Source organism: Notothenia coriiceps, unplaced genomic scaffold (genome assembly GCF_000735185.1).
Source record: "Notothenia coriiceps isolate Sejong01 unplaced genomic scaffold, NC01 NC01_scaffold00012069, whole genome shotgun sequence".
Classification (NCBI taxonomy): Eukaryota; Metazoa; Chordata; class Actinopteri; order Perciformes; family Nototheniidae; genus Notothenia; species Notothenia coriiceps.
In genome coordinates this window covers 1-15,236 of record NW_011344770.1, presented here as the reverse complement: position 1 = coordinate 15,236, position 15,236 = coordinate 1, and the positions used below count along the sequence as shown (strand labels likewise).

The 15,236-nt window shown below is 40.4% G+C and overlaps 1 protein-coding gene across 3 annotated transcripts; it reads right to left on the bottom strand.

The window, feature by feature from the left end:
• Positions 1-423: 423 nt before the first annotated feature.
• Positions 424-13,293, bottom strand: LOC104947153 (cytosolic carboxypeptidase-like protein 5). Of its 3 annotated transcripts, none has more exons than XM_010773113.1 (12): positions 13,223-13,293; positions 11,017-11,302; positions 10,268-10,439; positions 9,990-10,156; positions 8,379-8,556; positions 8,114-8,292; positions 5,545-6,076; positions 5,253-5,422; positions 4,385-4,520; positions 4,051-4,268; positions 3,309-3,514; positions 424-2,243 (listed from the first exon to the last, which is right to left on the bottom strand). In XM_010773113.1, the coding sequence occupies exons 2-12, from the start codon at positions 11,229-11,231 to the stop codon at positions 1,909-1,911; spliced, it is 2,508 nt and encodes an 835-aa protein (XP_010771415.1). In that variant the 5' UTR covers positions 11,232-11,302; positions 13,223-13,293; the 3' UTR covers positions 424-1,908. The 3 variants fall into 3 exon arrangements, with proteins under 3 accessions (XP_010771415.1, XP_010771417.1, XP_010771416.1); XM_010773115.1 differs by having other exon boundaries at positions 3,309-3,511; XM_010773114.1 differs by lacking the exon at positions 13,223-13,293 and adding an exon at positions 12,105-12,124.
• Positions 13,294-15,236: the final 1,943 nt, after the last annotated feature.

The window sequence follows — 15,236 nt, the reverse complement described above, 5'->3', positions numbered from 1 at the left end:
ATGATAATCAGACAGAAAAGAAGTTGTGTTCGAGGCTGAAATGTGTGTGAGTTCATTCAAATGTCTAACCTTTATCGCTATGAATTTATCTCAAAGAGTGTTTCAGCTGAAATTAATTTGTGGTTTGCTGCATTGGAAACAGAGAGATGATGCTGAGCAGCTGAGCCTGTTTTAACTTATAGCTGTTGACAGGTGCTTTGATGGCTTGTTCTTAAATCGATATGAGATGGAGCGATGGAAATTGTCCATAAGGGCAAAATTAAGTATTTTTCTAACATAATTATTATGTTAGAAAATATCACTCGTCACCAGCTTGAGTTTCAATATCAGGATACATGTATTTATTATCCTTGCAAGAATGGAAGTAGTCATCACATACAGAGCGTATGGGACAACTAGTTCCTGAACAGTGTCCTTTAGATTAGCTAAGGCCCACGTCAGAAATGTTCATGCTTGAGGCTAAATCATCATGTTAATCGTTGTCACATAGCTTATCATATTGTGTCCTGACGCTCTTCTAGGTTATCATACATCCTGTTACGTACACAGTTGTTATCATGCACTACTCTGATATTGGAAGAGTACATTGAGTATTTCCCCAACAATTACAGAGCAAAATACACTGAGTTGAGAAGTAGCTTTCAGCAAATGTACAAACACAGAAGCCACACTTTGTTCCGGCTCAATCTAAAAGTTCTCAAAAAAATAAATACAACAATAAATAATCAAAAAAAGTAAGTGCAATATGGCAAAAGTATCTCATTCTAATTTGAGCTCTTTTTAAACAGCTCCCATTAAAACAGAAACCGTGTAAAAACAAGACAGTGTTATGAAAAGCCCTGGCTATTCCCCAAATGTCAGCACAGTAACATGGTATTTTTTGCAACTTATTACAGACTGAAAAAAATACTTAATCCAAGTAATATTATCATTTAGTATAATTTTTTTTTAATATTAATGTGTGCCGCAAATATCTATATGTTCTGTGAGTCCTGGGAGAAAAGGGAGATTATTTAGCCAAGATGCCCTTGCTTGATTTATGGTTTGAAATCAAATTCAAACTTTTCAGTCACAGTTGAGATTCTAGAAACGCTTCCACTCTCAAGTGTTATATTCATCCTAAAATGCTAATACTGTAGAAACATGTCTTTAAACTACAGACACCCAAAGAGGTAAGTGAGAAACAAAAGCCCTATAATCCATTTTCAAGGTCTGATATAAATGTTTTCTTTCCTGTGATTTAAGGCGTTTCCACAAACTAAACTCAAGTAACTCAGAAAGACTATACTGGCAAAAAGCCAAAACCTTTTGGAATGAAGTTAGATTACTGAGGCAAAACCTTTCTTTTCACCTGTTTTGCGCTCATTAATACAGGAAAAAAAGCAATTGATTGATACAGTCTGTATGATTGTGAGTGTAATAGAGACTAATTCATGTTTTAAGTGTTTATTAATTATTGTGTGTGTACATGCCTGGGGACAGCAGATGGAAATGAGAGAAAATGGCATAAATCGTCTCTTCTCTTTGAGAAATGTATTTGTATGCATGGTCCTAGTTTAATAAAAACATAATAACTTAAAACATGGCAGAATAAAATGTTTCTAATGTTTCTCACTTACCTCTCAGAACCTTCATATTTAACAGATATGTGCAGAATGAAAAACAACGATACATGTATTTAAGGAAATGTTTTTGAATTGTTAGCACCAGTTTCACACACACACCGGAGACCAAGCAGTGATTTGCACTTGTGTTGACCGAGAGTACTTGGAGTATCAGGCAGATGCCGTTTCTGTAAATACAGTCTCTTAATATAGCTTCTAACACCTTGTCTGGTACTCCAAGCAGTTCTAAGAGCTCACACTCACTCAGCAAAACACACCTACGCCCAAGCTCTCACAGGTCAGGTCAGATTGAGTCCTGTGTGGACCCAGCTGGAGAGGTAGGGGGTGCCGGCAGGCTCTGAAGGAGCAGGGGGCTCAGTTTGGAGAGCAGCCCGGGGCGGGGCAGAGCCTGCAGGGAGGGGAGCAAGGTCGAGAGGCTGGGGGACTGGAGGGAGTACAGACCTGTCATAGTGACGGAGGCCACGATGGGACAGGAGCCCACCGCACACACCGAGGAAGACGAGGAAGAGGAAGAGGAAGGGGGTGAGGCGGGGGGGTGGGAGGGTGTGTGGCTATTGCTGGGAGACCGTAGGATGGAGCGGTGGTGGGGGGGGCGTCTCTTCTCCTGAGGCTTAGGGTCTACGGAGAGGGAGACACACACACATGCTCAGAGACATGCAGGGATTGGGTACACACACATGAGGTCTCCTTCACATTAGCGACTTAGCGAGATGGAAGAATTATGTACGATGGAATAAAATGCAAACATTTTAAAATATGTCAGCTTCATGGAAATGTTCTTTTTGTATAAATAACCAATTTGATCTGGGTGTTTTTTGGAACAGGGCTCATGGGGTTTCATCTGGGTATACAAATAATGTAAAGGCAAAAAATGCATGCACAGGTGGTAAGGTCATATGAAGGTCATGCAGGGGTCATACTGATGTTTCAGGCCATAGGAACACCAGGACAGTGCTCAATGTGTCTCTAAAATCCAGCCAACTCCCAACATTTCTGGTGATACATTTTCTAAGTCTGATCTAATTTTTTCTCTCTTTGTTCATACATTTAAAAAAGTATTAAAAAAAAACAAGTGTTTGTTGTTGCTGCGGTCATTGTGGCCACAAGAGGCTCAGGTGCACCACTTCCCTATTTTCTAAACAGGACTAAATAATGATTGGTTCTTTCCAGGTAAGTTTGTCGTTTTACTTTAAAAACAGTGTGATACATGGTGTGTTTTGACAAGTTAAAACACATCACACAGTATGTTACTTAGATTATCCTGGCAAAACTTTATTTCTCCTTTTGCATAGATGAAAAAAATAATAATGATAGATGATAGAGTTTGTCTTGGCAACATGTGCTGTTAAGTCATGAACTTAGGAGAGGAAAACACTCAGATCAGATTGAGAAATAAATCACCAGAATGTCTTTTTCTTACGTAGATCTCAGGGCTTCCGTACATAATATAAACAACCATCACAATAAACCTGAAGTAACAGTTACAGAGACACTAAAAACATCAAACACCCATTTCGACCACTCCAACAGCAGAAACCGAGGATGGTAGCAAGAAATGAGAGAAACTAGATGACAGAATAAGTGATGTTTAGAAAGAAAATAAGAAGAGCGAAGGTACACCCAGAGAGGGGTGATAGAAAGTGCCAGCCAGCAACAGAAGCGATGGTTAAGAGGTCGACTCACCCCTGACCGGCCCGAGTGCTTTGTTGCCTCCGCGTCCGCTGGTATGCGTGCTGTTGTGCTGCGTGTGGGTGCGGGGCGGGGGGCAGCCGAACGTAAAGCTGGGGGAGTTGTGCATCTTCGGGGAGGGCGTCTGGCTGCTGCTGCTGTGGCTGTTACAGCGAATGCGACTGAGGGCGTTCTCTGACGCTGAGCCAGACAGACAGCTGCTTGGAAGAGACAAACAGGAAGACCTTAATGTAACATACAAATAAGCTAGGGAACTGAAGTGTAGCCTTTTTTGGGGATGTATAGAGTTATTAAACGGCTTAGCTGAAAAGTTGATTCTGATTGGTCAATTTGGACATTCAACATTCCTTTTCGATAGCAGATCGCTGCTAAGGACGTTCTGATAAAGGGACCATGTGCAGTCATATCAATTTAGATCAAGACATATCAAGTTTTCCTCCATCAGGAAACATCATAGAATGCTTTCTGAATGAGAGCGCAAAACTTTGGATTTATGATAGCTAAAATGTCCCGAGTAAAGAAAAGAAAAAGAGAAAGAGAACAAGAAAACAAGACAAGAGAAGGAAAGAGCTAAAGAGAGCTGGAGGAAAGAAAAATCTGAAGAAGTAAAGGACGACAGACAGGAAGTAAACACTTAAGGGAACAAGGTATAACGGTCCCTTTATGGACTGGGAGTGTAAACATTTTCGCTAAAATAACCAGCTCACTGCAAATCATCGTTTACATGTAAACTCACTTGTTGAAGCTCTTTGGCGGGGAGGCCTTGCTGCCGTTGTGGTGAATTCTTGGCACAGGATGAGCGTGGATGTGTGTGTTCAGGCCTTTGCTGTTGCGGACGTGCTTCAGGATCCAAGCTCGAAGGTTCGTCAGGCAGCTGTGCTCCGACAGCACCAGGCGAGGCCAGGGGTTAGACTCCACCATATCCAGGGCTGAGATAGCCACGGCACGCCCCACCTGATTCAAAACATCAATCAGGAGGATGCGTCATGTTTCATTTAAGTACCCATGCAATCACATTCCTTACTGAATGAGAAGTCAAACCTGGACAGAAATCATTCTTGTTTACTTACCTGCTCAAATATTTCTGGATTGTATTTCGGAGGGAATGATGGAGGTGGAGGTGGGGTTGCCCGTCCGTTGTCATGGCAAGCAGGTGGGATGGTGTTCATGGATTTTCCAGTGTTGTAGTTGCACTCCAAAGTGTAGCTGGTTGGGATCCAATAACAGAAACATTTATAAAACATATACATTAACAGCAAGCAAATGTTTTTAAACTTTATGAGTTAACATCGGACCATTCATATTTATTGTAATGACAGAGAAAGGACTGACGGCAGTTGAAATTTAATTCAAATAGGGTTAATTGAGTGTTGTCAAACTCCATTTTATTGTAATGACAGAGAAAGGACTGATGCCAGACTGATGGTAATTAACTGGGCGATAAATTGACTTTATAAATGAATTTGAATTACTGGTTTATGGGTTGTTTATTTATGAAATTGGGGTAGAAACAGTATGGACATTTGTTTTATTTAAAAGGACAAGCAAGTACTGGGGTTTAGTAATGTTTTGTCAAAAGTACATTTTCATTTGATTAATCCCGATAGGATTGCTTTTGTAAAAAACACACTTATTTGTATTTTTCCCTTTTTGGGTCAACTTAGATTTCTTTAGGAGAAAAAAGGTTTACATTTAGTTGAAATAGAGTTAGTTGAGTGTTGTCAAATTACATTTTTACATTTTGACGTAGTTAAATATGAGTAAAAACACCATGAAATATTAAAAGGTGGGTAATCACATTTCTTTAATTCCAGAAAGGTGTATTTTTTTCTATCCAAAACAAAACAATTGTTTTTTTAAATGGATTATTGAAAGTTGCTATGTCACATATTGGAGCGACTACCATCAACTCTTAATGCTTTGTGAATCCAATCTGACCTGTGAAGCAGCCCTATGGCCTTGTGAATGGCCACCCTCCCGCTGCCTTCTTTGGACTGGCCGTCTCTCTTGTCTCGTGCATACATGTTTTTCTCTGAAAAGTTACAGCCCTGGAAATCGAAGTTGGCCGAGTTGATGGCTATCAGCCTTGGATACAGCATGTTCTCTACCTGCAGAGGGAGTGAACAAGAGCTTAGATGTGCATAACAAAACGTATTAGCACCCTATCTGCTGTAGCTGCTGGAGAAGAATATTTCAAGAAAAGACAAAAAACAAGAATCAAAGCGTTTACCTGCTGGCTCTCGTCAGAGAGGTTATTTCCGTACATGAAGCACCCCCGTTTAGAGGCGTGGCCGTGTAGGTCCACATAATACGCCACACCCGCCTCCTGGGCTGGAATTGACTCATGTTCCTCCACCTGTGGTACTGTTTCCTCAACAGTAACAGGAAGTACAGTCTCCGGAGAGCTTGATGACGTGTTTAGGTCCCCTTTCTCCATCTCGTTGGTAACCCAGCCGTTTTCCTCCATCACCATGGGAACTTCTGGCGATGCAGGATTTGCGTCTTTCTCCGCATTTCGTTGGTTTAAGCTAACTTCAAGGGCTGTGAAGGGAGGAGACTGGTGCTGATTGGCGGGTGGATTGCTAAGGGGCGGGGACTGCATGTTTGAGGTGCTGTTAAAGTGAGTGCTGGACTGTGTGTTGTGCAGGCGGTTGTGTGTGTGGTGGTAGAGCAAAAGTGTTTTGGCTGCATAGATGGAAGGGTGCAGCTCAGGGCTGGGGTTCAGGTACTGTCTGTTCAAGTTCACACCCCTGGAATCAGTCCTGCAAAAAAGAGAGTTACCATTCCCAAAAAATTAAAAATAACATCGCTAAAATATGTTTTGGGTGGTGGGACAGCCGAAGTCCTGCCATGCATTTCTCCAATGAAGTAGGTCTTAGAAATCAATGGCACTTTGTGCTAAGTTTCTAAAAAAGTTCCCACATTAGCTTAAAGAGGAAGCAGCAGACCCTGACACTGTTAACTGATACCCCTAAAACAGCATTGTCTGAGACATAGTGACGCAGTTTCAACCCATATTTGCTCAACACTTGACATCCGACCTGGCTCCTCTAACCTCTGCCAGACCAGCAGTGTGTGTGTTTACATGCACTTACTGTAAATGACTGGATTACAGCTGGCTTTCTGCAGTAACCTGGGAACTTAAATGTCATACACACTACTAGAAAACTTGTTTCCATAATTGAGAAGGAGCAGAACCTTACTTCTTCAGCTAGATGTCTCCTCCAAGAACCTTATTATGCATGTAGCAGGGTTTTAATCAGCTTTTTATATGTATGAAAATGTATAGGACACATTTCAGGAAGGGGAAGTATCCCTGTGACTGAAGGATGGTAGGAAAAAGGAGTTTAAACTATATACCAATCACTGAGTCAGACAAGTCTTAACTCATTTTAAAACGCATTTTTACTTGTTTAAGATAAAAAACATTCAGGTGTCATAGCGGCAACACCAATAAGAGACAAAGGAAACAAAGGATAACACTGGTAAGCGTAAATTAAATAGATAAATAAAAATGAGATACATAAAACATGTAATAAGTATGTAAGATATAGTCTAAATGTGATTAAAACCAATTCAATTAGGTAAAACCGTTAACATATATACAGTGATGCAAACACAGGTATGGTGAAAAAAGAGAGAACTATTCGAAGCAGAAAAAAAAAAGCGTAATATACCATCTGACAATGGCCTGTGCTATAATGCTTCAATTAAATGGCTATTCTTTATAATTTACTCAGATCATTAGGAGACAGAGATGTTAAATAAATTATAATATAAAAGAGATGAATAAATCAAGGGTTTTTATTATTATTTACAGCAGGGGTGGGGAACCTTTTTCCTTTCAATTTGTACAACATCCTCCGAGGGCCGTACAAATTATTGAACTCAACCTCTGCTTAAAAAAACTAAAATCACAGCCAATTCATTTGGCCTTTCTTTCATGCTGTGCAAAGAAAAAGCAACTTCTTAATCCAGATATCTCACCATGACTCATGTTTGACGCATGCATGCATGCATTCACGTGCACGGTTGTGGCATGACCACCAAAACTCTTTTGTTACTGTCATAGGCTATAGTATTTTATACCTGTTAATAATTTAGTCTCTAATGTCTCATTAATAACTATAATGATCATATCAAGGTGTGCCTTAACCTCACTGAGCTGAGGTTATTTGAGCCTCTCAGGAGAGAGCTCTCTTCCACCTGGTTGTAGAAAAGCTCTTTAAATTCGTTAGCATAGCTAGCTAACCAGATGCTAATAACAAGATCGCCACTGTGCTTACAACTAAAGACGCAGCTCCCAAACACTGCGGCATGTGTACGGCTCCTTATGGGTACTGCAATATTTGAAGAGCTGGAGCGGCGTTCCGATGCTCTCCGATACTCCTTTCAGACGAAACATAACCACGTGAAGACACGTTACGCTCGTGTTGTGTTCAAGGAACCTGTCCTTGGCCAGGAAAAACAGGCACTCGCTTGTTTAATTATTTTGCGATCTAGATTTCTTCTTCTTTTTTGAAGTGAGAAGTCCGACGGACGGACGGACTGACGGACCCTCCCCCCCCAAAACGAAAACTCTTCGGTTCTCCACGAATTACACAAGTCACCCAAATCAGCGTTAAAAAAGCGGGAGGCGCCGAAAAGCGACTAATTTGCATCACTGTATATAGATGTATTCTTTACTCATGTCCATTAAGTTGCACTTTCTGATCAACTTGATAAATAAATAAATGAAAATAAATGTTGACAATGTTGTTTTTGAGCACAGTGCAGGTGAGAACATGGGCAGTTCTTACCTGTAGTGCCCACGGACGACCCCGTCCGGGTTGAGCATTGGAATGAGCTTGAACACAAACATGTTTCTAAGTGCGTGAGCACGGGGGTCATCCCTTCTTAGGATAAAGTTTAGGAAACCGTTGAACACAAAGGATGACGGAGTCTCCCCGGGGTGCACTCTGCTGCTGAGAAAAAACACCTGTGAAACACACAAGGGTCAGCATCACTGCTTTGACATAACAAAAGAGAAAAGAGATTCTGTGTTTATGTTGAATTGAGTGATACCCTTTTGCTGGAGAAGCGGTGTGGTCGTGGAGTGTTTGTGTCTGGAAACAGTTTAGGCAGGCGGGGTTCTCTCTCCTCTTGCATCCCGTTGCAGTTGGTCACAGTGAGCAGGTCCACCCTATTGCCATCCAGAGAGTGGCACAGCAACTCCCTGTGATAATACACACTTTCCGGGGCACTGACAGAGGGAGGAAGGAGATTGGTGGGGGAGAAAGTCAGAAAATGTACAATTTAGAGGGGCAGGGGGAAAAAAACGACATTAAGGTAAGTCTTCAAATAACGACGTTTTTAAACATGGCTGTGTGTCTGCGTGGGAGCTGAGTTGCATTTAAGCATGTCCCCCCCACTTTTCAAAATCCCGTTTGTGTCTCCCCCACTTTGCAAATGTGTTTATTGTTTTTTTTTTACTCAAGCGCTCATCGTCACGGAGGAGCATCTGTGTGGTGGCACGAGCGCATTTTGTGTGAGAGAGAGAGAGAGAGAGAGAGACAGATAGAGAGAGACAGAGAAACAGAGTGAGACAGACAGAGAGAGAGAGAGAGAGAGAGACAGACAGACAGACAGACAGACAGAGAGAGAGAGAGACACACACACAGAGAGAGACAGAGGGAGTTACAGGGGTTGTTGTTAGCATCTGGTGCTAGCTTGGAGCTAACGGAGATTAGAAGCTGTTTCAACAATAAGGAGAGGGAGAATCCTCTCCTGTCGGACTGCGAGAGATAACGTCAGATCAGGGAGGTAAAGGACTAAGTGATTAGATTGTAAACCTTAGTCTAAGTTATCTGAGTGGGTCTCAAACGGTTTGGTCATCTATGTAAACAAATATTTCCATCTATTTAAAGTTCAAAATAAGTTAAGAAATAATTCCAATGTCCAGTAAATAATAAAAAAACACAGTTTAAAAGGGGAGTGATTAGTCAAATATGCATAAATAAAAAGAAAGAATGCAGACTAGGTATGATAAAAATAGGAGAGAGGAGTTTATCAATGATTTGTTATTGCTTGTGAGCATATTTTAATGGTTTTTGGAGTATTGAAATATATAGGCCTACAGTTCTGTTTCAAGTGCTGAGAGCTGTATCCATAAATCTCTTAATTTGTGCACCAGATTGATGCCTTTAACTTCAATTTAAAGAAACAAATCTTCCCAGGGGTGCATGCCTCCGGACCCCCCTAGAGGACGTGAGGTCGTCACAAATAAAACAGGCTCACATGGATAGGATACTAGATACGTTTCCGCACTCATTATATACACTACAAATTTTTCTTGGATTTTTTAACATCATAGTCCCTAATATATTTGTAGAAAGGCAGGAGATGGAATTAAATCGAGAACAATGTTTCACTGCGGAGGACCCCTGTTTTGTGTCCCCCCCACTTCTCAAAACAAAGTTACACCCTTGCGTACCATGGTTTAGTTTGCAGGAGAACTCAACTCTGTATACTTTGTAAGAAGATACTACAAAGCTGTGAAATGGAAATACATTGTTTAATCCTTTTCAAATCTGCATTCTCCGGAAATGTGTCCTTCTCAAGTCAACGTTTAAGCATACAATAGCGTCTACCTCCCATAGTATGTGTGTTTGAGGGCAGATGATGTGTTTGTTTTACCTGCTCGGACTGAGTTGAGCAGAATTGGTGAAGCTCTTGTCAAACTGCTGCAGCATCTCCTGGCTCTCACTGTAGGAGAACGGGAAGCAGAAAGAGAAGAAGGTGGTTGCCCCGCGAGCCTCCAACAGCCGGTGAGTGAACGAGAGGATGAACTGGTTATCTACAATCTGCAAAACCACAGAAAAAGGGATATTTTATATAAAACATAATAAGAGCATTCAGGCTTGCTGATACCTGATGCCCACTTCCTCTCCCTGACAGCCAGGATGCGTACATACCTCACATGTGGGTCTGTCTCGGATCCTTTCCCACCGGTTCTTGCCAGGTAAAGTGCGTACAAGAGGAGCCATGCCCTGGCTGTAGAGCTTCCTCTGGTTGTTCATGTTCATCACATTGATCTTCAGTATCTTCCCTGGTGCAGCACCCCGTACACTGAAGTAAAACCACGATCTGAAACAGCAAAAACACATATGTATTTCCAAAAAGAAATTGCTAATAGGTGCAATGTTGTGCAATTATTATATTTAAAATTTCAATCATGGTTTGTGGCTTCAAATGGTTATGAAAACAAGATAATAGAATTGCCTATAGGTTTAAAAATAATGTTCTCATTTTTTATTGTGTCATTTAAAATCTCACGCACCACTTTCCTTTACAGTGGTGAACTTTGGCCCATCACTTAAAGCCAAAACTCTCTCCAATTTAAGATTTGTTAAATGGTGGTGACTAAACCAGATTGCAATATTACACATTTCCTAAATATCACAAATTTACCAAACAATTAAGGACAAGACAATGTATTGAATCAGATCACAGTCAACCATTTGAAAGCGATCTTTAAATGTTATGTTAAATGTTTGTTTTAATATCATTTATTTTATTAATGTTGATGTGTATGTCTTTTTTTTCTACACTCATTTTTTTTGTTTTGTTATTAGATTATATAAAATTCAAGTTTTAGAAAAATGTGTTGTTCATACATTTTTCTGACCTCATGTGAATAACATAAAATAATTACATATTATACCTGTTTCCATTCTCATGTTCCGTGCCGGCGCAGTCTGGCTGTGTCCACAAATTGAACTCATAGTCAGGGGTAAGGTTGGATCCTGAGAGGGTGTTCCCACTGGGCGCTATATCGGTAGGAGGGCTGGAGCTTCCCTTCTCCACCTTCTCCACACGTCCCAGGTTCCCTGAGTCAAACTTGGAGCTGAACACAATATTACCAAAGCGAGCCTCCATGGTTCCTGACTCTCTCTTGTCTCCTTTCGTGGTTTTCGTGAAGTGCCAGTCAGTGGTATGACATAAACAACCTGTAGTGAGGTCAGACAAGTACAATTACATTAACTCTGAGAAATAAAATGCAACAGAGCTGGTGGAAAAAACTAAAATAGAAGTGACATGTGGATCCAAACACCCTCAAACAGCGACTCAGTCTCACACGTTGCAGGCTTATATTATACAGAAAGGTCATCACTTATTTACAGTTTTGTGACAGCCTGTCAGCATGCTCGTTACTCGATGGTATTACGAAAATGCTGAACTGTTCATCATTAGGGCTGCATTCAACGTTTTTTAAAGTTAATCCACAGTTTTAATAAGTGTATGTGTATCCACAGTGATAATAATTCAGTCTATAAAATGCCAGACAATATTTTAACATTTCCATCCCAATTTCTTAAAATCAAAGGTGATATGATCAAATGTCTTGCTTTGTCAGTTGGAAACCCATAAATACTTAAATAAGCTGTTCATTTTTGCATTAACAATTATTTGAACATGAACCATAAATCAATTATCAAAATAGTTGGCTATTATGATATTTCTGTCTTTTGATTAGTTGATAGTCTATTCATCTGCAGCTTTATTGATCATATACAACATATTGTAAAAGGGAATGGTTTCTAATAGAAACTCAAATGTAATGCCTTAATGGTAGTTCTAGATATTAGAAATAGCATTCTATAGATATATATCTTTAATTTGGTCTAATCTCTGAACACCAGATCGGAAATGAAATATATCGGTAATTTAAAAGGGGACCTATCCTGCAAAATGCACTTTTGTATGTCTTTTATACATGAATATGTGTCCCCGGTGTGTCAGGGAACTCACCAAGTGTAGAAAACACAACCCTCTCTCTTTTCCTCCATACCCAAATCTCTAAAAACGGGGCTGCAAAGGATCTGATACAGACTGATACAGATTTGAAATTGTTCTGACGTCAGAAACGGGGTGCTCCGCCTATATGGGCAACTCTCCACCTATCAGGGGAATGAGAGGTTGCGTGGCATGGTAACAGCATGGTAACATGACGCTCGTGCCTCGCCCCCCTGTGGTCAGCTGCAGCTCATTTGCCACAGAATCAGCCCTTGTGAAGACAGGGCTGGAATAGAGCAAATAGAGCGAAGTGAGGCATGGCTAAAATGCATGATCTGTTTGGTATTTTGAAAAAAAAATGTCACAGACATGTTTTATATAGGTATGACCCTACAATATATTATTGAAATATAGCATGATAGGTCCACTTTAAATTGTGACTTACACGTTACAATGAAGATTTTTTTTACATTTAATTTGCCATACAAGTATATTCAGTCTTGCCAGTTAAGATCTCATTAGACATACAATTAATATGAAAATGCAAATGTATGACCAAATGAAAAACAGCGACATCATGAGGTCGCTAAAGAGAATACAACCACGGACAAACTGCTATATTTTGTACAGTTACAAGCGAGAATTATGTGTGCATCGTAGCTATGGCGCAGATAAATTGGTCTGCAGTTGCATACTCATCATGTATGACAACATAACTACACGTCTATCCTGTGGGATAACATGATGGCTGCTGTTTGATTTCACTAACAGCCATAACAACAACAGCTGAGCGAGAACACAGAGTAGGGGGAGTGAACTAACGGCTGCAAGCGACACAGTCGGTAATCAAGATGTTCTCTTTTAATATTATTAAAACCAGCGAATGCAAGCTAATATTTCCCACTATCTGAGTCGTACTGTTCAATGTCACAACGGTAATGTTACACACAGCTAATAACGCTAGCTAGTTCCTAAGCTACGGAGGCTAACTTAGCTACCCAACAAGCAGTCGTAGGTCGAAACGACAGTATTCTTATAGAATACACGATTTTCCCTCGGTACACTGTTAACACATTTAAGCTGAACAAATTATTTAACATGAAACAATGCTTTTTGTAGTAATACAAGGCTACCTTATGTGCGTTCCTTGTCCATTACTGTTTTCATCCTCTAACCTCAATTCATTGCTGGGATGTTGCGTTCAGGTTTCTCTGTAGAAATGACCACTGAAGGGAAAAGTCGATTTTTTTACGGTAACAAGTGGTTGGATGTTTGATGTGATTGCTATTAAGGGGTTCTGATATGGAAAACATTTTTTTTATTAAAACCAGCTGTAAAAGTAACCGAGTTTAGCAATAAGAGACAATTAGAACAGTTCACACGTCCCTGGTTGAGAGCTGTATCCATAAATGAATGTGCATGCCCCCGGGCCCCCCAAGAGTAGTAATAAAGCAGGTTGAAATAATTAAATTGCATACATTTTATTTGAGTAAACACTGAAAACGGGTCCCAAAGACCCAAACAGCACATAAAGGTTAAAGGTAAGCATATAATAATGTTAACATATGCTAAATATATTCACTGCAACAAAAAAAAAAGAGGAGTAAAAGTAGCTCACAGGTGGGGCTTGAAAAGGCTGTTCAAAGAGGGGAATGGTAGAAAAAGTTTGAGAGCCACTGAGCTACAGTTTGGTTTATCCTGATCGATCTGATCTCCATTCAGAAAACACGCATTTTAAAAAGGTCTTTCGCCTGCCGTCTTGTCTGCACACTTGTCACCACATTAATTCATGGTTTTTACTAACCGGTATCAGTATGTTGTTACTTCGGCATCATTTTGAAACGTGTATTACAATTAAATCACGGTAAAATATGTTCATTTTGATGTAGTCTACCATAGTATTTACATGGATATAAGCCCAGAATATTCAGGAATATTCGCATTGCTCTAATCGCTCGAGTTTCAGGTTTCACCGCGGCTGTATTGTTTTGTGAAATGCTGTGGTGTTTTCTCAAATGCTGTGGTGTTTTGTGAAATGCTGTGGTGTTTCCGGAAATGCTGTGGTGTTTTGTGAAATGCTGTGCTGTTTTTTCAAATGCTGTTGTGTTTTGTGAAATGCTGTGGTGTTTCCTGAAATGCTGTGGTGTTTTGTGAAATGCTGTGGTGTTTCCTGAAATACTGTAGCCTTTTCTGAAATGCTGTGGTGTTTTGTGAAATGCTGTGGTGTTTTCTCAAATGCTGTGGTGTTTTCTCAAATGCTGTGGTGTTTTGTGAAATGTTGTGGTGTTTCCGGAAATGCTGTGGTGTTTTCTCAAATGCTGTGGTGTTTTCTCAAATGCTGTGGTGTTTTGTGAAATGCTGTGGTGTTTTGTGAAATGCTGTGGTGTTTTGTGAAATGCTGTGGTGTTTCCTGAAATACTGTAGCCTTTTCTGAAATGCTGTGGTGTTTCCTGAAATGCTGTTTTGACTTGCACTTCAGAGCCACCGTACTTTAGCCCTGGATGTTTTTTCTTTAGCCCTGGACCTCAATAATATAATACATTAAAGGTCCCATGTCATGGCTGTAATGGCAATTCCTGTTCCCATGTCCAATATATTTTTGTCATTACGTCACAGAAGGGGTGAAGAGTGATCCACACGCAGACACAAACAGATGACTTTCCGGTCCTTATTTGCAGTTTATAATGATGTTTTATTCAGCGTTTTACATACCAGGTTTGATTGTACAGTTTTTGTTGTTGTGATGAGCATCTGCCGGGCTGGTGGAATTGGTATGCTCTCTCCTTCTGTGTCCTGCCTCTTCCTGTCACCTATGACCTCTTTATATACACCCGGTGCAGCTAAAACTAGTCTTTGCTGCTGCCTCAAAGAGGAGCAGGGAGGAGAGGCTGATTCAGGAGCACAGACACTCACAACTATAAATGAACCAAAAACAAATAAATAAACAAGTTTCAATTTTTTTCATATTGGATATGGTTTGTTATTGGTTATGTTCTTATGATTTGATGATTATTGAAATGTATACAGTTCTGTTTCATCAGGGTGTGGTCTCTTTATTTCCCCCTCAAAGTGCACCAGATTGATGCATTTAACTCCAACATTAAAAATACCAGGAGGGCATGCCCCCGGACCCCCCCGGAGGATTTG

What these genes read in the sequence shown, in the direction of transcription:
- LOC104947153 (XM_010773113.1), bottom strand. Translation starts at nt 11,231, where the DNA reads ATGGAGGCTCGCTTTGGTAATATTGTGTTCAGCTCCAAGTTTGACTCA. An exon ending in GAGACAGACCCACATGTGAG is followed by an intron (nt 10,157 to 10,267) that starts GTATGTACGCAT and finishes GTGGTTTTGCAG; the next exon opens with ATTGTAGATAACCAGTTCAT. An exon ending in GCTCAACTCAGTCCGAGCAG is followed by an intron (nt 8,557 to 9,989) that starts GTAAAACAAACA and finishes TCCCTCTGTCAG; the next exon opens with TGCCCCGGAAAGTGTGTATT.